General features: G+C 43.9%; 1 protein-coding gene across 1 annotated transcript in view; it reads left to right on the top strand.

The window, feature by feature from the left end:
- The window catches only part of PLEKHH2 (pleckstrin homology, MyTH4 and FERM domain containing H2), a 666,795-nt gene that overhangs the window by 469,517 nt on the left and 169,438 nt on the right, over positions 1-27,840 (top strand). The window contains exons 14-17 of the mRNA XM_078649687.1: positions 5,539-5,697; positions 7,574-7,654; positions 10,332-10,511; positions 16,535-16,643. Of these exons, the coding sequence (XP_078505813.1) occupies positions 5,539-5,697; positions 7,574-7,654; positions 10,332-10,511; positions 16,535-16,643 (529 nt within the window). The remainder of the gene's footprint in view (positions 1-5,538; positions 5,698-7,573; positions 7,655-10,331; positions 10,512-16,534; positions 16,644-27,840) is intronic.

Genomic DNA, 27,840 nt, shown 5'->3' with positions numbered 1-27,840 from the left:
AGAAGTTGTTTATGGTATGACTACAAATGTTATATTCACTGTGGGAACCTAATCCATTGTGATTTGGACGCATGAGTTTGGATCGGTTGTATGGCGTTACTCTGCATGCATTTACCCCGCATGCTTTTACCCCGCAGTTTTTACTCTGCAAAATCTTTTACAACGCAGGGCTTTACAAAGCATTCTGTTACAACGCATTCCCCATTACAACACAATTACTATTCTAACTCCAGGGGGCGTTTCTTCGGGGAATGCATTGTAACAGTTTGTAGTGTAAAGCCCTGCGTTGTAAACGTTTTTGCGGAGGAAAAAATGTGAGGTTAGAACATGCGGAGTAAAAAATGTGGGTTAAAGGATATTTCCCGTTTGGATCCCATCCCCACGGTTGTAAATCAAAAGATCACATAGCCAAGTCATGTAGATTATAAGATCTAGCTTTATTGTAGAAGTCATATCTGAATTACAGGTTAAAGGATATATCAATTGCCCCACCAGGAGCAGCATCCTTGCTGCTCAGCCCACTCTCTCCAAATGACATTCATACCAATCAGAACCTCATCAACATTCTAATACATCACACTCACACTGGCTGAGCAGCAGGAAACTGGGAATTATGGAGTGGATGCTTAGTAACAGCACAGGTTACATCACATGTGTTTAAATACATTCTTTAAACACAAATGATAATTGATGGGAGTGGGTGCGGAATTTGGAGTGTGGAAAATATCATGCCTTCCTAATATTAATGCCAAAACATCGACAGGTAAGTATTATAGATTTTTGGTACCTAACTCCAGGTAACTAACTTGAATCTGTATATCTACAAAGTACATAGATGTGGAGTTAGGAATAATAAATCGATACATCCCTCTGTGCACTGTGTCGATCTTTTCGTCCTCAAAGTCTTGCCTACAGCATTAAGATAGCACGATATTCCATACTCTATATTTCGTCCTACAACTCAAATTTTGTGGTTATGAAGTAACAACTGAAATCGAATTAAAAGATGTGCATACTTTCTTCCTATATACACTCATGTTGTGTTACCAACACTGGCAAAGGCCCTTGGTCTCGCCTTTGACAGAAGTTAGACTCCCTTTTGGCTTTGCCAGTGATTTTGCTAATGCCGAACAGCACTGGCAAAAAGGAAACAAGCATTTACAATGCAATAGGTCTCGCATTATTAAAGTTTGAGCTATTGGCATTGTAAATGACAAAGCCTTTTATTCATTTGTTTTTAAAACCTGCAATCAGTGCATGAACACGCACTTTGAACATATAGTCCTTGCTTACGATGAGCAAGGTTGGCAGTAAAAGAGACTGCCAGCCTTGCTTCTCATAAGCATGGACTATAAGTACAAAGTGCTTGTTTACGCATTGATGCAAATGAATAAAAGGCATTGTCATTTACAAACTAACTAAAGCTACAGGAGTGAGCTAGTGAGGGACTGCCACAGTGTGAGAGTGCAGAAGGGAGCCGCGACAGGCTGGTGTGAAACAGCAGCAGGGGAGGGGGTGGAGAGGAGGGTCTGAGGGAGAGCAGGAAACTAAAGCTACAGGAGTGAGCTAGTGAGGGACTGCCACAGCGCGAGAGTGCAGAAGGGAGCCACGAGAGGCTGGTGTGGAAGAGCAGCAGGGGAAGGGTGGAGATGAGGTTCTGAGGGGGTAGAGAGGAGGCTTGGAGGAAGAGCAGGAAATTAAAGCTACACGAGTGAGCTAGTGAGGGACTGTCACAGTGTTGTGCAGAAGAGGAGCTGCGAGGGGCTGGTGTGGAAGAGCAGCAGGGGAGGGGGTGGAAGGGAGGCGGTGGAAAGGAGGCTCTGAGGGGTGGAGAGGAGGCTCTGAGGGAGAGCAGGAAACTAAAGCTACAGGAGTGAGCTAGTGAGAGACTGCCACAGCGCGAGAGTGCAGAAGAGGAGCCGCGAGGGGCTGGTGTGGAAGAGCAGTAGGGGAGGAGGTGGAGAGGAGGCTCTGAGGGAGAACAGGAAACTAAAGTGAGCTAGTGAGGGAGTGCCACAGCGTGAGACTGCAGAAGAGGAATCGTGAGGGGGTAGCAGGGGTAGTCAGCAAACGAGTAGGGAGTGGAGGCGAGATAAAGGTAGAGCGGGAGGCTGGTGAGAGAGAGCAAGGGAGGGCAGAGGAGGCTGTTGGGTAAGACCAACGGGGAGTGGGCAAACGAGGTGTCTCTGAGGGAGGGCAGGAAGATAAAGGTACAGAAGTGAGCTGGAGAGGGAGGGCAGGAGGAAAATACGTGAGGAGAGCTGCGTGAAACAGCAGCAGGAGGGGGCATACGAGAAGGCTTGGAGGGAGAGCGAGAAGAGAAAGGTACAGGAGTGAGTTGGTGAGGGAGTGCAAGGGAAGACGGGAGAGTACGTGAGGAGGCTGGTATGGAAAAGCAGCGGGGGGAGGAGGTGCAAAGCAACTGGGGCGCAAAATAATATTGAGTGCCCCCCATAAAGGGAGAAGAGGGCATATGGCTAAACCCCACGGTAAAGAGTACATGAAGATGCAGGTGAGGGAGGGCAGAGGGGGCACACAGGGCTGCTGCTGAGGGAAGAAGGGGGCATATGAGGGAGGGGTCATACAGGGCATGAAGAGAGTGCGCTAGGGGGAAGCTGGTGAGGGGCAGCACAGGAGGGCAGAGGATGACCTGTGGGGGCGACATAGGAGCAGGAGGCTGGTAAGGAAGAGCAGCAGAACACAGGGGGGGTGCACATTGCCCACGAGGCTGGAGAGGGAGATCAAGGGGAAGGAGGGGATTGGAGAGAAGAGGAAGGGCACGTTCTCAGGCTGGTGAGAGAGCGCAAGGAAGTGGAGGGCACAAGGGGCTGGTGAGAAGGGAGGGAGTTACAGAGGCTGGTGAGGTAGTGGAGGGCATACCAGGAAACTGATGAGGAGGCTTGCGGCGATGGAATAGGAGGGCACAGCAGGAGACTGGTGAGAGAGAGCAAGTGGAGGGGGAGACACCGCTCACCAGCTCTGGTTGAAGGAGGAAGGTGAAGGAGGAGGGGAGAAGGAAGGGCAGGGTCCGGACCCTCTCCTTGCAGCAGCCTGCCTGTCTCCACACCGACAGCCTCATTGTGTGCTCAGGAGGCAGAGAGTGACTCAGCGCTCTCCCACCAGCGACTGCCCTTCCCTCCCCGGCCCTACCTGCACAAAGAGACAAGTGAAATCTCACACCGCCAAGGAGGAGAGTGCGCCCCCTCAAGGAAAAGGTGAGCCTGCGATATCCACATTTGGACCTCAGGACCCCTACTCACGGTACAGAAGTTGCTCCTCTTTGGCGTTGCTCGCTGAGTTTGGGAACGGGCGAGTCCGGGCCTTGTTGGATCCTGGGCGCACGAGTTGCGGTCCGTGGGCGGCCTAGCGGGACTGACTGGAATTGCTACCCATGTCCTGGCTGCCAGCTCCTCACTCATTAAGCCCCAGCAGCCGCCCTACAGGTGCCTCCATCTGGTTTATTTTTTTCCCTTTAATACAATTCCTAAATTGTGCACGTGCATTAGTTCCGCTACATGAGTCTGATCACCAAGGCAACGTGAGTGCATCGCTTCCTCGTGTAAGCAGAATTTTGAAGTGTAGGCATACGCATAGCCCCCCTCCCCTCCTCCTTACTGACTTCTCCTAAAGATGGAGGCAAGGACTCGGTGTCATGACAACGTCTGTGCAGGGCAGCGCCTCATATTCTGCTTAAAACACGAGTCATGATTGGAGCGAACCTCTATAGCGTTTTTTGTGCTGCTTTCCAAGGTTACTGCTAAAGTAGAGATGCCAAAGAAGGCGCTCGTGGCAAGCTTTTTACCTTGGGGCTTGTTATGGGACATTGAGGCGTTCTACACATTTTACCTCATATGGCAATAGAGGAGTAGTAGTCCAAAAAGGATTTTTACTTTGGAGGACAGCTCAACTGACTTTCTATACTTCGAACATGCTAGATGCGACACAGTTCACAAACGGCTAGCGGAAGCGGAAGTGTGATCACATATTTCACAATCACCTGATACTATCAACACTGCAGGGCTCTCTCGATTCGAACTTAACTTGAATGTTCCTGTTGTTGCAGAAAGAGGGTCCCATAGTGTTATGTGTAGGGCCCCCCTGGCCGTGGTGACAGACTCACACATACGCAGCCCACATTTACACGGCAATATGTTATTCACACCATGTGGCACCCGCCCTACCTTTAAACAAGGACGGCACTGCACCCGCCAGCAAGATCAGCTCCATGGGCTACGGCCGGCGGAGGCGGCGCTCCGCCCCCGCACAGCTCCCTGGGCCCTGGGCTCAGCTCATCCGGAGCCTCCGGGGCAGGTGCCAGGACCCGGCCAGCAGGCTAAACAGGAAGGCGCGATGGGAGAAGCTGCTGCCCTGGGGGGCGCCATAAGGCGCTGAAGCTGCGGCTGTCTGGGCAGGCAAAAAAAACAAATGGGGCGCACGCACCCATATGCTTTCAATTATTGCGCCCGTGTCTGGGCACGATAATTGAAACCATATGGAAGGAAATGCATGTAATAGACACCAATATGCCAGGGGCGGAGCTATGCTCCCTCTTCTGGCCTATTGGTGTCTATTTTACAAAAATACACGCAGGGAAAGGCCAATAGTAGGCCGCAAATGGATAATCACACGCACAAGCGTGTGCATTTTTCAGGTTTATTTGCAAAACCCGGCCAAAAGGACTCTTGCTGCGCGAACACTGCTGCGCAGTGTATCGCTAGGCGCGAGACCTGAAAACATGGTTGTTGCTGATGTTAAACAACAGAAGCAAATAAAAAAAAAGCCATATTGCCTGCACAGCATGAAGATATGTATGCATCAGTGCTCCCCTAGTATGCACACGTATGAGTCATGGGGATACAGCTACAATTCTTTTTTAATTTTGAGTTTGGCCAGCTCCAGCGGAATGACGTACATGCATGCACAAGCCACCACACATGCTCGTATTGACTGTGACTGCTATTTTTTTCCTTTTAACTTACCGTTCTAGGATGGCAGACGCCCATCTTGGAGAGGTAAATTGGAAAAAAGTGTGTAAAAATACATAGTAGTGTAAAGAGCAGTTAGGTGGCAAAATGCAGGTATCTTGATCTCCAAATAAGAAAAAATGGGGACAGGAATATAGGGAGGGCAAGGATGCAATGGAGGAGTAGTGGAGGGACGGGTTTGGGTGGGCCTGGAGAAGTAACAGAAAAATTCACAGGAGAGAGCAAGAAAACACATGCACTTCCATGGAGTGCCGAAACAAAAAGTAACTAAAAGTAGCTCCCAGGGAAGGATGCAAGTCATCCAATCAATATAATGGCAAATTTTGGAAGGACAAACTCAATAAGAGGAAGGAAAGTAATTGAATGGGTTTGACAAGAAAGACAACGAATGATAAGAAATAGGCTCGGCATTGTACACAATAGGTCTTCATCAGTGATAACTAAAAACAGGCACTGCTATCATTATCCCTATGGGATTATGAAGAAGGGATACCGGCGAAAAAAACTTAAAGAATGCAAATCATTAATTCACTATTACTTTTTCATGTTTCAGTTAATTACAGAGAAGAGGACATATTATCTGAGCGCCGATTCCCCTAATATCCTGGAGGAGTGGATCAGAGTTCTCCAGAATGTTCTCCGGGTGCAAGCCGCCAGCGCGCTCTTCACACAGCCTGAAATCAAACCCACGGCCAAGGGGTTTCTGACCAAGGTGAGAGACAGCAACCATTCTCTGGTAACTCGCATAGCTAGAGTCCAGTATGCTCCCAGGTTTTTGCCCTGGTTCCCCCTTTTACAGAAAACGTGTTCCTGGGGAAATCTCCTTCTAGCTGAGTTAGTTATTCAGTGAAGTTCAGCAAGTAGTACCTACACAGAGCAATGTTTAAGTTAGTACAGTTGTCTAGAGATACTTGATAGGAATGCCGTGCTCCTCATGTGTGATAGCTACTTGAAATTTTCACATTCAACGCGTATATTTACGTTAAGGAAAATAACCTTATTTATAATAAAGCGTGGCAAATGTCATACTTAAGTACATTCTTTTTGTACTTAAATAGGGCGAAATCCCTAACAACTACATGCCCTGAAAGTGACAACACCCCTCCACTTGCCCCTACAAGCAAACTACAAACACCAAGATATAGAAGATGCCTTAAAATACATATAACACCCATGAAATTGTGGGAAACATAGCATTGCTCCATCCAATTTCACCAAACACTAGATTCATCAAATGCTAGCTTTAACAAGTCTAAGTCTGTCACACAATTAGGTTGATGCACCTAGACTGGTCAAATTGTGCTTTTGAAAGCAGTTTACTATAAGCACACTTACTTTTCAAATCATTAATTAAAGAAACATATGTGAGCACTGTAAGAGGTAAAGGTACTGAGATTAAGCATTTGGGTCTGTTAATGTCACTCTTAAAAGTAGGGAGTATGGCAGGCCTACGAGTATGGGGCAATGAAGCCCAACATAGTGTTTCAGGAGAATGTTATCTTTAGTTCTTCGTTAGACTAATAGGTCCTTCTCTCCGTCTTGGTATCCATTGTTTTATCTCAACTGCTAATGCTCATTCCGGTATGGTAACACTGATATTACTGCAGTGATAACTCTTCCGAAGGAGTCATTGTAGACCAAAATAGTCTATCATTATTTGGAGTTAGGATTACTGCCCCTGTTACGGTTTTGTTTATGTGGATCACCGTAAACTTAAATGAGTATATCCAGGCGGTAGATCAGGAGCCTATGGTCAATGGTGTTGAAGGCAGCTGTCCGCTCGAAAGGAATAAGTGCGCTGAACCTCTCTTTATTGAACCCCATTACAAGCCCCATCAGCGACTGTGACCACCACAGTCTCTGTACTCAGGAGCACACGCCGTGTTTGCTACTCAGTAAATTACTGATTTCAAAGAAGAAACAACATTGAACCACACCATGATGTTCTAAAATGTAATGGCAGAATTAAATAACTAGTTTGATAGCCCAAGGCCTGCTATTTTCAGGAGAAAAATACAACTCCTACTTTAATGAACAGGTACTATTCCATCTTTTAAAGATACATTTATGATGAAGCAAAGATGGGAAACAATGGCTTGGCCAATTTATGATAACAGGGGCACTGGGCAAAGCTCCAGGAGGAACTCGGATTTAGAAGAGTAGATAGCTGCCAGGAAATGAGAGAGCAAAAGGGACACAAAGGTTCTCACACAAGACTGGACAGGGGAGGCTCCGGTATTTCATTCCTGGTTTTAAAAAAAGTTGGACACCGTGGAAAGTCAAAATGATGTTGATAAAAAATAAAAATACGGCTTGTTAGATATTGTTTTTACGTTGTATTAGGATGTGTCCTTTTATTTCTTTATAATGATATGTACATGAGATTAGTATTGTTATGTTGTAACAACTAGACCGGAAACTAACAAATCGAATAGGAATTAATGGAAGTGCTTAATGTTTCTTTTGCACTGCTTGTACATATTCTCAGTTTAGGTCTAATTTGATTGTTACGTAGGTGGGTAACATAGGTGGGTAACGTGATAAAGAAATGGAGCAGCATGCTTCTTATAATGAACTTGTCGTTGCAGGTCAAACATGGATATTCAAAAAGAGTCTGGTGCACGCTGGTTGGTAAAACACTGTATTATTTTCGGAGCCCAGAAGACAAGGTAAGCCTAGAAAATTGCATGGGTGCTTCAGGGCCAATTGTTGGCATGTTTTCTTTATCTTATTATTAAGTCTGGGCCCCCTGCTTCACCAATAGTAACATTCAGTCCGGTTTTCTCACTATCGACTACGAATATGCCTGAAATACTGTTACACATCTGAATTTCAGGAAAGATTATTTACATTTTTTTATTTTTTTATTCTGATAACCTGAGTTTTAATATTGTATTCGTTAGAGCGATGTGCTCATTCCTACTTTTTAGTAAAAAAGGTGGATGATCTGCTCATGAGGTAGTGTTCTAGTTTCTTTGTTTTAGCAACACATGTATTAGTGATGGCATCACAAAAGACTTGAGTCTGGTATTTTGGTGACTGCACTCTGGTTTGCGGAATTCTGAAGGGATCCTATGTATATCATACGGAAGGCATTTTGAATTCCAGATTCAGACTGATCAGGAGTATCTCCTCAGATGAGACATGTGGGTGGCAGCTTCTAAAAACAACTTGGTACTTAGTTTGATGTGTCACAAGGTAATTAAGTGTATGGAGTCTACCATGACGTACCTTGTTCTTCATATTTCGACGGATGAGTTACTCAGTCACAGCGGTGATGAATATTCCATCTGTCAAAATATAAATCCCATAGAATATTATGGGATTTATATTTCGATGTGGAACGTCTGTCAGCTTTGGGACGTTGTAACCCGTCCGCCGAAATCTAAATCAGGCCCTTAGTCACTAGCAATCACTTGGACCATATCTGAGTTCTTTTTTTTTCTCTTCCACTATCCCACTTCAACCATAGGCTGCTATATGCAAATCAGCCGTGTCTAGCTCCAATGGGAACAGTCCAGCCTTAGCTGCCATGCCAGGCCTGAATGGGAACAAAAGTACTTTGGCTTCATTAGCTCTTGTAAGTGAGGTATATCTTGATTCCTGTGGCACACTGAACATGGAGTCCATGTTTGAGCATACCCATCACACTTAGGGAGTCACTAAAGAAAACTTAAAGGTGATGGGTGGAATGATTGCAAAAGGTTCACCCTCTGTGAACTGCTCATTCTGCATTGCAGTGTGTCATTTTCCACACCCAGAATTCCACCTCAAACAACGACCAGCCAGATCAGTCATGTCAGCCCTGATCCTGCTCCGCTAGGAACAGTTCAGCCCAACTGCCAGGCCTGCTTGGGGGCATATTTACAAACCCCTTGCGCCGCTGGTGCGTCACTTTTTTTGCCGCTCCAATGGTGCGGTCTGGTGCTCCATACATAAATGCCACATAAAGCCACCCTGCTTGGCTTTTCGCGGCCTTGTAAATACGTCCCCTTTTCATGCAGCTCTTTGCTTGAAAGGGGCATGCAATGGGTGTTGTTGTGGGTGTTCCCACCCAACACCGATGGAGTCTGCCTCATTCCCAGATTTACAACGTTTCATAAACCTGGCAATGCGTCAGAATCCTACGCCTTCCCAGGGGAGGCATAAGGAAGCGCAGTGAGGAGAAATACTCTATCTATGCATGTTGCATTCCTTAAACACCTCTCGTGATTGTTTTTGTGCAGCAAGGTATCTCTTTATGCACAAAACCATCTCCCCTAAAATGCAGACACCCTTGTACCATGGCGCAAGGGTGCCTGCATTGACACATGGCTGCCAATTATGTACCAGCACAGGAGAGAGCTCAGAGATGTAAATATGACACATCCATGTGCTTTGAAAGTGACGCAGCATGTCACAGCCAAGTAGCTTGCGGTGCTGTGCTGCGTCACTTACTTGTAAATAATGCCCTTTGTTTTTAACAGGCCCATTAATGGGGATGCCCTCAGCATCACTGATGTTTATCGCAGATGCCTAAGTACCAGGCACTTAGGGGCCACTGAATAAGGCTGGGGGAGAATGGCACAAGAGTCTTCTCCAAGCAGGTCCCCCAAGCCAGTGGGTGAAAGGCCTTCCCCTAGATGTCTGGCCAGGCAGGTCTAACAGGTGGCTGAATTAGAACATGTAGAGGGTGGGAGAGGATCTGCCAGAAAGAATAGGGCCAGGCCCTGACTTCTCTGATGCAGCACTCAGAAGGCACAAAGCCAAGGAATTTTCATATTCTATTTTTTAAGTTCTTTGCCTATGTGCATCAGAAAGGTAACAACATAATGCCCATGTTGTAATCAATAACGCTGGCAGCATCTTCTGAATGAAGCTTTCTATAAAATGAGGGCCAAATAACTGTTTGACGAAACACTGGCAAACATGTCATTCTAAAAACTGGTAAATCCATCGTCTGCTTTTATTTTATTATCATTTTACCATAATTTGTTTTAGCAAACTTTGAGCGCCAGTGAAGCATCCCTGCTGATTATTTATAGAGTGATATGTGAGAAAGGAAAGTCAATGTAGTTAGTCATCCATTCATCTCATTTGTATTTGTGGTTTCTTATTTTGCTATGCATTATAAGTAAGTGGGATAGAGTATATGGAATTCCTTTTGATGTAATTTGAAGACCGATGAAAGCAGATTGTCAATTTTGCATGAATACATTTTGTTTTAGTTATGCTATGAGTGGAATAAAAATTGAGACTTGAGTAAAAGTTTAATAGATACTTTTTAGATATACTTGTCTGCACCAAGCATACAACAGTTTTTGCTCCCATAGCTTCCTTTACATCGTTTTGGGGGTTTATTTTCAGTTTCCTTTAGGTCAAATCAAGCTCTGGGAAGGTAAGGTGGAAGAAGTCGACAGGTCTTGTGATTCCGATGAAGATTATGAAGCCAATGGTCGTAGTTTACTATCAACACATTACACTGTTCTCATTCATCCACAAGAGCAAGGACCCACGTACCTTCTCATCGGATCCAAACACGAGAAGGTAAATATTCATACCCATAAAAAGCCACTAAACACAATGACAGCTGAGGGATGTAGCTGAAGCGGGCACACGCGCTTGACCGTGTTGTGACCAGAGCCTCAGTGCTTGGTTCAGCTGGCTGTGTATCTGCCCAACCCGCACGCCTTTTCTGTGGCTCCTATTAATGCCCTTTGCCTAGGTCAAACCCTAAAATGCCCTTTCAAGCCTTTGCTAAGCATTGTTCGTGCTATCGCACTTGTGTAAGGTAGCCTCAGAACGTCCTCGGTTGCAGTCTACACTGATATTGAATGGGTGCCTGTTGAGCCTGCCACCTATAGGGTTGATCTCACCTCCTGTTGTTGGCTGCTGATGTGCTTTGATTCGCCATAGGAACCTGCTTCTAACTCAATTTAGTTTCTGGGAATGTAATAGACAACATGCGCTTTAGGTTTAGAATGCAGGTCAAAGGAGGTGACTGTGGATTGTATCAATGCTGGTGAAGTTATTGAGGTGAGCAGTGAGTTAAGGGTTGCATGTTGCCTTGATGTCTTGCTCTTTTTTTTTTACTGAAGATGGTTTCAAAATGCTGGTGTCAGAAATATTAATGGAATAACCTCTGAAATTGGTGAGGTGGGATCATATTAGCAATAGATAACACTATTTAGTTTATTTTAGTAGTAATGTGTGATATCACTGTCAATATTCCTGACACATTATTTGCTGTAGTTAAAATGTGTTCTGGCTTGCTTCCTCCTGCTGCCTCTTGTACTTAGTGAGTATGGGAGTGAATAGGGGAATATCTGGTAGTGGCACATTAGTTCTGCTTGTGCAATAGTCTGCCTTTAGAGATTTACATAAGGATCCAAGGAAGAGATTTTCAACAGGATGTGGAAGAACAAATTCAAGGAAAGAAGAGGTGTGGAAAAGGATAACGAGAATCCTCTAAGCTTAAAATGTTATGTGCATCACTCTTATCATGGTCTGGAAAAGTTTATTTAGAAACTAATCACAGAGATGTTCCTGAAGAGGATCTATAATAATAAAAATAAGAGCAATAATATATCCTACTCACAAAGTCGATAGTATGGTTCAAGTTGAGATGTTATCATGAGGTTACTCAGAATCTACAAATTAATCAACAAAACAATGGATTTCTGTTGAAAGTTTGAAACTTTTAGAATAAAGTACATGAAGTTCAAACTTTTAGTGAGACACTTTTAGTACAACATTTAATTACCCATGCATTTTGCATTCACTATGAAAATATTTAGGGGCATATTATCAAGACAGGCGATAAAATGATCGCCGCTTTAGCGGCATAAAACTGCCGCTAAAACGGCGATAATGGGCTTGATAATATGCTCTATGGAATTCCAATTGAATCCCATGTTAAATGTGAAGGACATCTAACATGGGCTTCAATTGGAATTCCATAGAGCATATTGTCAAGCCCATTATCGCCGTTTCAGCGGCAGTTTTCTGCCGCTAAAGCGGCGATCATTTTATCACCTGTCTTGATAATATGCCCCTTAGTGTTAGACGTATTAAGGGGACAGGTTGCAATTAGTAGATGCACATAGTGCGCCCGCTTTTTGTAACCTATCTGTAATTTAGTGGTGTGACCGATGCACCAATTTGTCTCATTGCAAAATTGAATGTTAATTAGGCAGGTTGCTATTTATGTCCCTCTGCGAGTGACCAGGGAAGGTGAAAGGCACAGAACAGCAAACCGATGTCCCTAAGTTTGCATTCCCAAAAGGTTTTTTTATATTTAAAGCAGACTGTGTACTGTAAATAAATAGGTGCTGCTTTAAAAAAGTGTGTACATTTGGGAACACATCGGGGAGAGCATGTAGTGGTTCTCTGGATAACCAACTACTCCCTCGGCGCCTGCCTCCTAGGAATTCGAAAGCCAGCTCCTTCAGGGCCACTGTGGTCACAGGTAGGAGAAGAATGGTTATGGGTGCTAGAAGTTACAGATGGAATAGGAAGAAAAGTTGTCCTATAGGAGAATTAGACATCCCAGTAATGAAAGATTAATATAAGAGTTTTTCACTACCAGGATATGTCATAGAAGTGCATCTCCAAATGTTTAGGTACACTGCACCCTGCCATATGGGCTACTTAGAGCCTACCCTAGGGGTGACTTATATGTATTAAAAAGGGAAGTTTAGGCCTGGAAAATGGTTTATTTTGCCAGGTTGAAATGGTAATGTAAAAATGCCCACACAGCCTCGAATTGGACATATTTAGAACACTACTTAAGTTGGAGGCACAAGACGTGCTGCCGGCACACTAGTAGCACCTAATTTACATGCCCTGGGTATAGGCTGTATCACCTTACTATGGTCTTACCAGTAAAAAAGATGTGCCAGTTGGGAGGGAGCCAAAGTTACCATATTTTAGGGAGGGAGCACAAGCACTTTAGGACTGGTTAGCAGTGGTAAAGTGTGCAGAATCCTAGGACCAGAAAAGCAAAGTCAACAAAAACAAGAGGATTGAAGACAAAATGTAGGGAAAACCATGTCAAGGATGTCGAGTCCAACAGTTAATAAAAAAAAGAGGGGGCAGGAACAAGCGTGGTTGTAGGACTAGTGAGCTTTGACAAATAACAAACTTGGATATTAAATATAGTTCATACTTTTAAGCCCTTCGCTGCTAGACCTTCCCCCGTGCTAATCCTTTTTTTGGCTATTTGGGGTAGTCCGCGCTAAGTGCCCTGTAACTTTTTGACCACATAAGGTATCCAAGCCAAATTTGCGTCCTTCTCCTCCAACATCATGGAGATTCTAAAGGTACCCAGGGTTTGTGGATACCCCGGGAGGGGACCCAGAAATTAGCCAAAATACAGCTCATTTTTTTGGGGCGGGGGAATGGGACAAAAGTGCTGCAAATAAAGGTATCTGGTTTTTACCCTGCAAATAGAATCAACAAACGGTTTGTGGGGCTGAAATCACAATTTTCCCAGCTTTCAGGGACTGACAGACTTTTGTCAGAAATCCAACATTTGTTACACAGTTTTGGCATTGTACTGGGACATAGACTATTTTTGCTATTTTTTGTGCTTTCAACCTTCTTCCAGTTAATGGTGGGAATGGGTATGAAAGAAATGGATCCTGAAAAGCTATATATTTTTAAAAAGTAGACAAAATTCTGAATTTAGCAAGGAGTCATTTGTGTAGCTCCTTCAAGGTTTCTTTATAGAAACTAAGGGCCCGATTCACAGAATGAACTTAAGACTAAATCCTAAACTTACTACTATTTGGTATTCACAGAATGCACTTACTACTTTCAGGATTCACAGAGTGAACTTACTACTTTCGGGATTCACAGAATGAACTTAATACTTTTGGTATTCACAGAATAGATTTAAGACTACTAACTTTACATCCGCACTCGGGCCGGAAATTCCGGCCCGGAGGCGGAGTTTCTGGCTTGGGGGCAGAGCTTGCGGCCCGGAGGAGGAGCTTCTGGCCCAGAGGCGGAGCTTGCGGCCCAGAGGTGGAGATTTCAGCCATGGCTAAATCCCCACCTCCGAGCCGGAAGCTCCACCTCCAAGCCGTAAGCTCCGACTCTGGGCCGCAAGCTCCGCCTCTGGGCCGCAAGCTCCGCCTTCGGGCCAGAAACTCTGCCCCCGGGCCAGAATTTCCGGCCCGAGTGCGGACGTAAAGTTAGTAGTCTTAAATCTATTCTGTGAATACCGAAAGTAGTAAGTTCATTCTGTGAATCCCGAAAGTAGTAAGTTCACTCTGTGAATCCCGAAAGTAGTAAGTGCATTCTGTGAATACCAAATAGTAGTAAGTTTAGGATTTAATCTTAAATTCATTCTGTGAATCGGGCCCTAACAGTTGAAAACGGGAAAAATTGAAAATGAGTTGAGAAAACAGCCATTTGTGCCAATGTTTTCACCTGTAACTTCTTCTGATTATGACAGATATTTGGAAGCAATATACCATTACATCCGCTGGACCTTTATGGTTGTGGGGATATATAGGACTTGTAGGTTCATCAAGAAACCGACAAACCCAGAGCCAATAACTGAGCAGCGTCTTGCAATGTTTTTTTATTATGTACCGGGTATATTGCAATTCATTTGGGAAAATATTTTTAGTGAAAAATCAGGATGAAAGACACCTATGTTTCTCTGAAATTGGAACAAAATATAGAGTTTAGAAACAGTAGCTATTTGCACATTTATGAAATAAATTGTGAGTACCTATACTAGCATGCCATTTTTCAAAGTGACTTCTTTTTTACACATTGTCTTTCATTTGGAAGGCAGAAATGCATCGAAAGTCAATAGGAAATAACAGTTGCTCTACAATTCTGTGTTACCCTAAGTCTCCTGATAAAAATGGTACCTCACTTGTGTGCGTAGGTCTTGTGCCCGCGACAGGAAACAGCTCAAAACAAAACGTGGACACGCTTCATTTTTACAGAGAAAACCTACCCTTTTTTTGCAAAGTGACTTGCTGTAGATTATGAACCCTAGCTCTGCCGACACCTAGGGAAACCTAGGAAACCTATACATTTTTGAATAGTAGACACCAAGGGAAAACCAGGATAGGGTGACTTGTTTGGCTCTCACCATGTTCTGTTACCCAGAATCTCTTGTAAACTTCAACTTTGTAAAAAAAAAAAACATTTTCCTCACATTTCTGTGGTAGAAAGTTCTGGAATCTGAGTGGATCCGCAAAATTAGACCCACCCCACATTCCCCAAAGTCTTCGGAGAAAAATGGTATCTCACTTGTGTGGGTAGGCCTAGTGGCCGCGACAGGAAATGGCCCAAAACACAACGTGGACACCCCACATTTTCACAGTGAAAACGGACCCTTTTTTTGCAAAGTCCCTAGCTGTAGATTTTGAACTCTAGCTCTGCCGGCACTTAGGGACACCTAGCAAACCTATACATTGTTTAAAAATAGACACAGAGGGGAATCCCTGATGGGGTGACTTGTCTAGCTCTCACCAGGTTCCCTTGCAAAGCTCAAACTTTGTAAGTATAAAACACATTTTCCTCACATTTCTGTGGTTGAAATACGCTGCGGCACTGCCAGCATATTTCTGCTTCCAACTGCTGCCGAACTCCGCGGGATCCTGGATCCTGGCGGTCACAGCGGTCCTCTGGCAGTCCAACCGCCACAGTCGCAATACTTCGGGCAGTCCGCCTGCCATATTCAGACTTCAATTTTGGTCTGGTGGGAGGTTGTGCGGCGGTCTCACAGTGGCGGTCTCAGGCTCACAGAAGAGACTAACATGCTTGTCCTAAGGACCGCCAAACTCGTAATCAGGCCCTAAATCTATACTTGCTTATCTGCACTTACCTTCTTAATATTTTGGTCCTTGATATTTTTGCCACAATATTTTGGCTCCAGGATTTTTTTGTCCTCCATATTCTGTCAAACAACTATTGCATATATGTGCTAGGTCAAGGGTCTTCAACATTTTCTGTAATAAGTGCTACTTATAATTAATGAAAATCTTCCCGAGCTACTAATATTATGAATGTTGTAATAGTGACCTCTTCACACATGATTACATTAGTGGCCACCCTAAACATGTTTCCCAGCATTAGGCATGGCCGCCAGCAGTAATGTAAAAAAGGCTTTGCAATTTGAAATGCCTTTGCATGGGTAATACATAACAGCCATAGCTGTAATGCAACTGTCACCAAGATAGTAATGTTAATAATAAGTCGCCCTAGTGCCACATGATTTATCCCTTAATATTAGCTTTAAATATATTTTGGAAATTCAACCGTTTTTCACCAAACATTAGCGTGTGGGTTCTAAAATACACACATTTTCATCTTGAATACACTGTTTTCAATTTATTTATATAAATAACAATTCAGCCAGTCAAAAATGTCATGTAATTACTGACATTTTACTTATCAATGAAAAACATTTACTTCTGTCATTTTTTGCAACAGCATATCTTGAAAGGTTCTCTAATTGTAGAACTATGACAGGAAGGTTTTAGCTTAAAACGTGGTTTTCAGAATATAGTTTTATGTTGAAAATGTATTCGTTATTTTCTTAGGACACCTGGCTTTATCACCTGACCGTTGCTGCTGGAAGCCCTAATGTTACAGTTGGATCAGAATTTGAACAACTTGTTTGCAAACTTATGAGTTTAGAAGAGGAACCATGTAAGTTATTTGCTTTCAAATCAGATTTCATGAGTAACAATATACTTAATATTTGAATCTTACTGCTTTAAATAATGTACAGTATTTGTTGATTGATGGTGTAATGTCCAACTCACCTACAATTTTCTGTGAGTAGCTGTGACTTACCTTCCCCGCCATCTTGGGTGAGGGCGGGTGAGGGCAGGTGCAGGGCGACCAGGCGAGTGCTCAGCCCCTCCCACCTCCCGCCCCTCGCCAGTACATAATGGAACCATCACGCGGGAAGCGCAGCGGACGGGCGCAGCGGGCGCGCCGTCAGCGCGCCGAAGGCGCGCCAAAGGCAAGCCCGTCTGTGCCCGTCCGCGCTCGGCCCGGGCTCAGGGCCACCCCCCCTGGCCAAATTGCCCCAGACAAAGTGGCACTTAGATACAGCAGAGAGACACTAATGGGGCTGGACCCATTATCAGGTAAGGCAATCTGCCCACGATTAGCACCTAACCTGAAATCCGAATACAACTACTCCTGCCCTATCTGTCTCACCTATCCACCGCATATAAATCCCCTCCCAATCGACCTAATGGCCAAAGTAAATCAAGTCTCTGATAACAACCTATACCCTTCTGGAGAGACACTGTGTACAGAACCGGGATGCAGATCCAAAGAAGAGCTGAGAAGCGGGTTATTAAACGTGAGATCTCTTCCCAAACATGCCACCGAGATACAGCTCTTGATCGAATCCAATAACTTGGATATTCTGTTTCTTACAGAAACCTGGACGGTGGCTGGTTTAGAGCTTGAACTAGGTCCAGCATGCCCAGAGGGTTACAAGATTCTCCATAACCCAAGGCCAAAGGAACGAGGGGGAGGAACGGGAATTATTTTCAGGGAGGATCTGAACATCACCTCGCTGGACATAGACAAAACCTCCTGCGCTGAATTATCAGGGATATCTATCAAACTCGGCTCAGGTTACTGCCTCACTGGCCTAATCTGCTACAGGCCACCAGGGTTCATTAATGCTATGCAACAACAGGAATTAATCTCAGTCATTAACAACTTGACACTCACCCACAGCAGAGTACTAGCATTGGGGGATTTCAACGTGTGGACTAACGGCACTTTGGATACTGCCTACCACAATATCATACAATCCTGTGCTAATCTAGGATTAAAACAATGGGTAACCGCTCCCACACACAGGGAAGGAAATACTCTAGATTTAATCTTCGCCGAAGAAAATCTTATAACCATGGGAGAAATCCAACCAGTGGGATGGTCAGATCACCATCTCATAATGTTTGATATTCATACCCTGGGCAATACAGATCAAGTTAATACACAAGTTAGAACTTTTATCAGCCGCGATTGGAAGGGATTACTGAAGAGGAAAGGAGAAAAGGAGACGGACCTCTTTCAGATGCAGACCCTCCTTAAATCAGAAAATGATATTGCTACGAATTACAGTTTACTTTGTGACCATGTAACCAAGAGACTTGACTGCATAGCCCCCCTGAAAGCAATCAGGAAAAGAGGCAGCCCCTCCGCACCCTGGTATACAGATACACTAAAAGATCTGAAAAACGTCTGTAAAAGGGCAGAGAGGCAGTGGAGAAGAGGCTACGAAGAACTGTAGTGTAGCTCCTATTTTCCCAATAGGCTCTGCGCATTGGAATAATACCTACAGCAGTAAAGGCCTAGACCAGACGTTAACTAGGTCTACTACTGTCGATACTAGACTTAATTTTTGGGTTTGCCAGCGTAGCTCAGAGTTCGCTAGAAACTTTCTCGAATGTTCAAGGAGGAATTAACTTCCCTGATTAGACAAGAAGGGATTTAGTTTCTGACAACCATAGAACATGACAACTTTGCTCTCCCCTAATCAAGAGTCAATCTCAAGAGTCGTGTGAGCACAAGGCAATTATTTTACTCAGTCAGTACGTGCATTCTTAGTCTCATCAGATTGTAGAGAAAAGGAAGAGACGGGCGTGTTCAATAAAAAGATGTTATTTATTGATCAGTCTCTTTTCTCATACAAGAGAAATGGATCGATATTATTGCAATACTTATAGTTAAGTAAAGTGCATACATTAAAAGCAATAGTATAAAATAATACTGTAAAAACATTGATATGGTTTCTGAGCCATATGATGTTTAAAATGATTAAAATATATTTACATACACATATACATTTGACTAAACGTACTCAACTGGTGTTTCTAAATACGCCTACCCCGTGTACCTGACCTAAGTCTAATGCGTGGGCGGGAATAGAAAGTTACAGTTTAAGTTAAGTTTGTTTTTGCCAAGTGAATAACTAAAGAATTCTCTGTGAGGGGTTATTCAGTTCTGTACCTGGAAGTTAGGATGAATGAGGAATGGTATCTCTTTCTCTGCTCTCGATATTCCAGGCTGCCTGCGAGGGCTGCCCAGAAACGCCGGTGCTGGGTCTCTCGGCTTGAGATAGCAGCGCGTCTCTCAGCGCGTCAGGAAGGCGGGGCTGCTGCCAGCGGGGTCTGCTTCTGCTCTCGGCTTCGGCAAGTAGGGCTGCTCCGTCTTGTCACCACGCGTGCGTTTGCATAGGGCAAGATCGGCAATATTTATACCTTAAAGGTGCCGAGATTGACGTAAGGATGGACATAGATACGTCAATAAAGATGTCATACGACTTGCTCGTTAGCACATTCTTTACTAAAGTTCTCTGTGAAATCAAAACAATGGCCGCACGGATTTTCCAGGTTGTCATAGGTTTGATTTGTTATGAGAACGTCGTATGCCTTATCAGGGGCTGGAGGAATGTCGCTTGTCTAATTAGATCTCAAGCGTTATGACCTAATCAGATAACACGTTCCTGTGCCGTAGTGTGACTGCGTCAGATAACGGTATCTGCATCATGGGGGCTGTTCTTGCCTCATGGGCTGACTGTTAGTTAACTTGATAGTTAGTTTAACCAGAATAGGGTCAGGAATAGGGGGATCGATTCAGAACCTATAGGAATACATGACACCCACTCCACGCTAACTATGGACATATTTACTAATCTATGCATAGTATAACATAGTACAACATACTATAGAGTATAGTGTATACCTTACCACCCCAAAATACATAAATGCATTTTGAAATTTTCAAATATACTGAAAAATTGCAGTCATATATATTGTATGCACTTACGCTATGAATTAAATGCAAAAGTAAACACGCATATGTATGCATTATTGCTAATTTGGTATTTGAAAAATACACATGAAATGGCTCTTAATATGGCTATACAGAAAGGAAGTTCGAGACCATCTCATCACATAATAAAATATTTGTGAACATCCCAGCGGGCAACTAAAGTTTTATAAAGTATCTAAAAATAGAAATCTTAGTTCTCTAGGAATAGTTTCTTACTTTAAGCAGAAGATAAGTGTCCCGAAAAATTTGTGAAAAATAATTTGGGGCTGCTAAAAAATTGTTGTCCGTGAACTGGTGGGAAGAATTGTTCATGTGACTTTATTTTTAAAGTTGAAGGCCGAATTCAGGGAACGCCGTGTGCGAGCTTGCTCAAAAGTCTCTATTTCTGTTCTGGAGAGAACATCATATCATTCAGGCTTTCGAAAAAACTGTCAACAGCTTCATGGGAAAGTTCCACTAAGTCGGAAATAGGGGTAACCATGCATTCGTGCGCATGATTGTCTGCATTGACATTCTGATTCGCATTGCTGACAGAAGGTCGTACCTGTTCGATGCTGCTTTCATCTTGAACTTCACTACTCTTCAATCGCAGTGGTGAAGATTCCAGGAATGCCGTCATCAGGATTGGCAGCCTTTGAGGGCAGCACAAAGCGTAAACCTTGGTAGGAACCAACAGTGTATCTGCATCCACTGGCGCATCCGATTGTAGCGTCAGACAGGTGTCTAACACGCATTCTTCTCCGCATAGCAGACACCTTAGTACAGGTAAAACACACCTTTGCCACATTGGTCGAAATGATAGAAACCAAGTCATGTTTAGGTCTCTAAGCCGGGAGAGTCCCAGGATTTTTGATATCCGGTCCCGGTATCCAATGGCTAGGATCGTATCTTCCATTGTCGCAAGAGTTTGATCTGTGACATGGGTTGCCATAACGAAAAATAAGGACTAAGAATAGGATTCCTGCAATTAGTCCCAGGATCAGGGGAAGTCCGCCAAAAATCGAATGGACGAAATCTGGAAAAATACCCAGTATGGCTTTGAATGGTGTTAATGCCATCGAAAATACTGTCTTAAATACCCCTGAGATCCCATTGGTATCAGAAATATTTAAGATTTCGCTCAGGATTTCCGCGAAATGGACGGGGGAATTAGTTGATAATAATGTATGTATCTCTGCAGTCGTCCTTGCGACTTGTAGATCATACGTTTCTTTTGATGACGTGAGCCTTGTAGGCGTCTGAAGAAGCACTGTTTTCATTCTGCTTAAAGTATCTATTCGAATAGAAGTAATTTTCAAACTGGGCCATGCCCTTGCCTCCCTGTCTGGAAAGGAGCTGGGGAATAAAGAACGTCCACAGCACTTGACCTTCGCCGTCGTAGTGACTAGATAAGGAGTCCCGGGCATAAGACTACAACATCTGCGGTCTACAATAAGAATGTAACTCCCATTATAGAGTCTTTGAGAGAATGGTTCTATTTCAGTTGCAGGTGCGCCTTGCTGGTGACATGAAAGGTTGTATGAATTCCCTTCACAGGCTCCGTGCAAACTAATACCGTTACACAGAAGCGTGCCGCTTAGTGACATAGCACAATTGTTGCCACTAAGAAACACTTTCTGTCCTTTATTACTGACACATGCATGTGAATAGGGCAGTTTCCAAGTTGTTTTAAGGTACCCCTTTCCCAATTTCTCGTACATGCCAGCCTGTATATATTTTTGGCAGTATTGAAACCTGAAGGTTGAGATTGGAATATCTATGATTCCGTGGATTATCCATTCACTGACAGGTCGTTCTGACATTGTCATTGGTAATCTTTCTAGTTTTTCAATGCTCAAGATTGTATAATCAGCACCCTTTTGCGACATACCGATTTGTCTATCAGTAAGGTTAAAGATTTGGAATAGTGACGTTGTGTTGATTAAACGCCAAGGCACATAGCCTGAACGCAGATTTTGTAACGTCCAGCCAAGCTGTACAATGGAACGCAATTGTGACTGACCATGTTGTAATAACAGTAAGTCTTGCGATAATATATCGATTGCTGAAGACACAATGCTGTCCAATGAAAAAATTCTGGAGGACAGAGTCATTAACCCATTGTCCACTACAGATAGTGATTTTTCCAAATTAATACGGTCAATTTCCCGTATTCTTTCTGCTGTCTCAATTTGAGTAACCTTCCAGGCCTCATTGTATGCTGCATATACAGAGGCTGCTATGAAACGCTTTTGACGCTGTTTGCGTGGTCCCATTATGAAATCACGCAAGTCAGCACCATCAGTAAGTAAAGTTAGGTGTTGCTTAATTTCAGGCAGTGTGGAAGTTTGTAGCCATTGAAGGCATAATTTGCCCACACTGTAGGTTGTTATTATCCCTGGGTGATGTCTTTGGGGATATCTAGGGTCTGGCCTGGTCATTTTGAACCCCTGTGTTTTATTCAGGAATCTGTCTTGACAGTTATTAGTATCTGTGGGCCAGATCAACTATTGTTTCCAATTAGGATGTGTTCTGTTTTGGTTTAGTATATGGTTTACGTCTATCTCTTCATCTGTATCAGAGCTATTGCTAAACATTGTTGGCTTTGGAATAGACGGTTTATTTAAATCTTTGATTTTGGCTAAGCCAAGACAGGTGGTTTGTTGAACAGTGTCATTTAAAAATATCATTTGTTCTGGGATCATGCAGGCTCCCGTGTTCAGGCGCCCACTCATATCGGTGGACACGTGCTCGACCAAGTCTGGTCCCTTAACTATTCTATCTCCTCAGTAGCAGTGTCTCCTTGTCCTTGGTCCGATCATGCCATCATTTTCTTTACCCTCCATCTTAGCTTACCACCCAGGTGTCCGCGGGAAAAGAACGTCTGGGCCAGGAACTGGAACCGGGTCGACTTGACCTCGTTATCATCTTTTCTCCTAGCCACTGTGCCTGACTTAGATGGTTTACCTTCGTCAGCACAAGTCACTGGGATTGATACCTGGCTTAAGGAAGGCTGCGACCCAGCGGCGCCCCTACGCCGGATTTCAATTAAAAGACCCAAGGAGGCAAACAGATGGTTTGACACTAACCTTAAAGATAAAAAATCGTCCCTTCGGCGCGCTGAAAGATTGTGGAGAAGGGAATATTGCCCCCTTCTGAAAAGTCGCTACTTAACACTACGGCAGGACTATAAGAAACTGATTGTTGAAACCAAAATTACTTACTTTTCATCAAAAATTTTAGCAGCTGAGAACCAACCACGAGAAATTTTCTCGATAGTTAAGGAGTTAGCCTTCTCAGATAGGAGTACATCGAAACCCCTTCCTACTCAGACCCTCTGCGACTCATTAAATTCTTACTTTATTGATAAAGTGCTTAATATTAAAAACAACATTTCCCCTCCATCTGCTTCTTATGTTGACCCTTGCCCACCAGCCTTGCCGCTTAGCCTAACATCAATTCCTCCTATCACGGAAATCGGGTTCCGGGAAACTCTGCTGAAAGTTAAGTCGGGCTCACCAGCTGACATCTGCCCGGCTCGTATTTTGCAGCAGATTTTCTCGGTCTGCGCACAGCCCCCGATTATTTTCCTAAATAGTTCCCTCTCTCAGGGAGTTGTGACCCCGGCCCTTAAAGTGGCAACCATTGTGCCCATTCTGAAAAAACCAGGGGCCGACCCTGCAATTTCTTCGAACTACCGGCCCATCTCCTTGCTGCCATTCTTGAGCAAGGTGCTTGAGCGGCATGTTGCCTCGGTGCTTAGCACCCATGTTGAGGCCACGGGAGGCTTGGCGTCCTGCCAGGCTGGTTTCCGCCCCAAACACTCGACTGAGTCTGTGGTGGTGTCAGTCCTAAACACCCTCAGGGAGGGTCGGGACCAAAATAAACATCAAGCCCTGGTGCTCCTCGATCTCTCTGCCGCTTTCGATACGGTGGATCATTCCATCTTGCTTTCACGTATCGGAGCGGCGGGAATCGGGGGGTCAGCACTAGTGTGGCTCTCGTCCTTCCTGCGGGATCGGACACAGGCGGTCCGGCTGGGAGAGTTCATGGCAGACCCTTTGAAGATCACTTGTGGTGTTCCCCAAGGTTCCTCTCTTTCTCCCTTATTGTTTAATCTTTATATCTACCCTCTGATCTTTGCACTTCAACAGCTGGAGGTCGCGGTGTATAACTATGCGGATGACCTCCAGCTGGTCTTTGACCTGTCTTCTTCTCCTCACGCTATTTCCAATTTTCAGTCTATTATGATTTTTATCAGGGACTGGATGAGCCACAACCATCTGAAGCTCAATCCAGACAAAACCGAGTTGGTGCTTACTGGTGGCTCCTCCAGTCCCTGGAACTCTTCCTTTTGGCCCCTCACTCTTGGTATCCCTCCCCTTCCTTCTTCTACGGTAAAAACTTTGGGTATAAAAATTAATCACCAGCTCACCCTTCACTCACAGGTTGCTGCTGTTGTCTCTTCTTGTTTTCTTATGCTTCGAACTATACGTATTGTGTCCCGCTTCTTTTCCCCGTTGGCACTTAAACTCATTATGTCTGCCCTGGTCATCTCCCGGCTAGACTATGCCAATGCCCTTTACAACGGCATTCCGGCATACAGCCTCCGCAAACTTCAGCTGGTGCAGAACCAAGCAGCCCGGCTGGTGTATGGCCTTCCCCGGTCCCATCATTCTACACCTCTTTTGAAGGAACTACACTGGCTGCCTGTCCGGCAACGCTCACTTTTTAAGATGGGGTGCATGGTCTTTCAGGCAAGACAGGGATCTGCTCCGGCCTTCATTTCATCACTTTTAACCAACTACGTTCCCGTCAGACAACTTCGTTCGTCGGATCGGTCCCTACTTCAAGTCCCTCGTTTTACTAGGAAAAAATGGGGAGGTTCTAATTTCTCCTTCCTAGCTCCGGTATTCTGGAACTCCTTGCCGGACCACCTTCGAAGTTCTAAACAATATTCTGCCTTTCGCAAGGGCCTGAAAACCTTTTTGTTTACTCAGGCCTTCCCACTCTAAATGGTCCATTTACTAGGTTGTTGCAAGCCGTTAAAGCGCCAAGAAACCACAATGGTGTACGATGCGCTATATAAGCTTTTTAAATTCAAATTCAAATTCTAAACAAAGCTTCTATACCCTGTACTTGCCATTCTTTTGTACCCCAAACACTTTTCAAATCAACATTTTTGTCCCAATAATCAAATCCAAATGTATTCATTTTTTCAAAGAATGAATCTGAATATATCAATTTTGTGTTGGTTATCATGGTTTTCATCCCTGTCTTGTTTGACAATTTAAAATAAAATGTTTCAGCATTACTTATGTTAAAACCTGAAAAATATGAATATTTGTCATATACGGTTCTAGAGCTTCCTTTTGGAGGTGTAGCACAATGTTCCCATTGATTATAACTTAAAACATTTCTAGGTTGTGCAGATTTATGTAAAAAATGGTTACCATAATGGTTATAGCAATACATACTATCATAATTTGTAGAACCTTGCAAATAATCATGTTTTGTAAATTTAGCAGACATTACTAAGTCAGACATCATGTTGTTAATACTTTCGAAGTCCCAATCATCAGCAAATGAGTTTGGTTTTGCAAAGTGACTCAAGGAGATCTTGATTTGGTGTGGATATTTCAGGATCTCGACCGGACCATAAATTTCATAGTCAGTGTTGTCCCAGGCTACCCCACCAGGTATAGGATTGGCTGTGAAGTTGGCTGAAGAAAGTTCTCTTTTCTCGACGTGTGAAGATGTGTGTGGTTTGAGGACCAAGTTGATGTTCTGACTTGCTGTGTCCATTTTAGCATATTTTCCCTCAATGAAGCGTCCCAAAGTAAATACCATGATGAGCCAAAGTATGAGGATAAATGCACCAAAACCCACCCAAAATTCAATCCATGGAGAAACCAGATATGTTTCTTTCAGATGTTTCAAAAGTTCCTTAGCTTTGTCTTTAAAGGATTTTGATGATGGCTGTGTCTTTGATTCACTGAAGCCGTCAGAGGAATCATCGAAGTTGATGAAGTAACCGGATGCAGTTCTGTCAATTGTTCCAATTGGTTCAGGATTTCTGTTTTTTGCATTTTCACTTGGTACTTCAGTATAGATTGGTGTGTCTCTGCTAAATGTCTTTATTTGGGTTTTAAGAGGTCTGAGTTCTATTGCATTGTTGCATAGTCCTTCTTGTTCTTCTTTAGGCGTTTCGAATGTGATGAGCCTTTTTGTTAGGACCTCTGTGCTGGTAGCAAACCTTGGTGTTCTGCTACTTATTGGGAGTCCACTTGGCCTACTGTTTGTTATCGGCCACATTTTGTGGTTTTACCAGGTCGATGGATACAACTCGGTTCTCCTTTTTACCAGCAAGTGGCGGTAGTACAACTGATCTTGTCCCGTTGACAGACAAGACAGGAACTGCTTTTCTGTAGGAAGGCCCAAATTCCTTCTTTACCGCGATCTTTTCCCTGACTAGATCCCCGACTTTTGGAATCCAGACAGGTCTTGCTGGGACAGGTGGTGATTCTTCAGTGGTCGTTGGCTGTTGTTTCAACTGTATGTTGCTCAGGTCTTTTCTTGTTTTGTTTAAGTCCTGCAAAATAGCCAAACGGTCTGTGACATCAAAGCTTTTTTCTTTAACCACTGAAGTCTGACTATCAAGGTCAGAGATCAACATCCTAGTTCCAAATAATAATTCGTACGGACTGAATCCCTTCAGAGAATTTCTTGGCAAGTTATTTAGACTACGTTGGACACTTATTAAATGTTTGACCCACCCAGCTCCCGAACCTAATATCCTTTCCATTATAGATTGCTTTCTGCCTTGGTTTTTTCTTTACACCATCCCGTACCCTCAGGAAGGAAGTGAGAAGATTCCCGCTGGGCTGTGCTCATTTGGCCATGTTTCCCCCCAGGCTGGTGTGCCAGAGTGAAAACAATGGTCAAACGTAACATGCTCTTAGCGTATATGCCATTTAGACTCGCAAATCTTGTATAATAGTCCGGACGTCAGCCGAGTGCTGGTGATCTACATTATAAGTGGAAACTAGCCTGTATATGTTAATCGCAAGCCATTCTTTTTGCTGGTAATATTATCCGCCTTGATACGACGAGGTATTAAACTGTTTCTCTCCCCACTGCGATCTCTGTTGCAGTTAGGGCAGTTTTTTACAAACATGGTGTAGTGCAGGCTCATGCCTGTCCACCAGTACCGTGATTGTAATTCTTCCAGAGAATCTTTCAGTTTGAGGTGTCTGAGACCCTCGCCCATGTGTGCGTCTGCGATTAACAAGCTTCTCCTGTCCATGTTTGGAATCACTCTATCCCCCACTCCAGGGATTCGAGCAAAAGGGACGGAGTTCGCATCGATTAAGTATGTATAATTGAGTGGATAGTTGATCGGTAACGCTGAGCAGTCGCCTTTTGATGACGTTTTCACCGCCAGCATTGTTTCACCGTCAATGTATTTTAATGTACGCTTTTTTCGATCTACGGGAGCCGGTTTAGTGGCTGCCGCTGCGGCTGCTTCAGCCAATGAATTCCCCACAACGTGAACGCCATCACGTTGATGACTCAGTGAGTGTGTCACGTGAGTCTTTGGTAGTTCTTTTTTCAAAAGAGCTACTTGTTCCCAGAGCAGTTTCTGCTTTATTGGTGCATCTGTGTCATCTTTGTAACCGTTCTGAATCCATGTCTGCAAATCCTTGTTATATGCTTTGACGCAGTAATATGAATCTGACACTATAAGTGTCGGGAATTCGCGATCCGCATTATCTAGCGCCATTTTCAAAGCTATTATTTCAGTTTGTAGTTCTGAATTTGTTTCTACTGAGTGTGATTTTGTTAATAGAGGTCTTAGTTTACCTCCCCGCCACACTTCTTTTGTAATCTCACATGTGGGGTTGTATGCTTGTTCTCCCCAAACGGAGGGTTGAGCATGTCCGTCTGTATAGATTACACAGGCGTAATGTCGTAGAGGAAGAATGTCGATTGGCAGAGGATACGTCTTTTCATATTTTAGATTTTTTAATTCTTCTAGTTCTGGATCAAAGTAGTAGTATAC

This window comes from Lissotriton helveticus, chromosome 6 (genome assembly GCF_964261635.1).
Source record: "Lissotriton helveticus chromosome 6, aLisHel1.1, whole genome shotgun sequence".
NCBI lineage: Eukaryota > Metazoa > Chordata > Amphibia > Caudata > Salamandridae > Lissotriton > Lissotriton helveticus.
The sequence above is the reverse complement of the archived record's forward strand: the minus strand, read 5'-3'. Positions and strand labels throughout refer to the sequence as shown.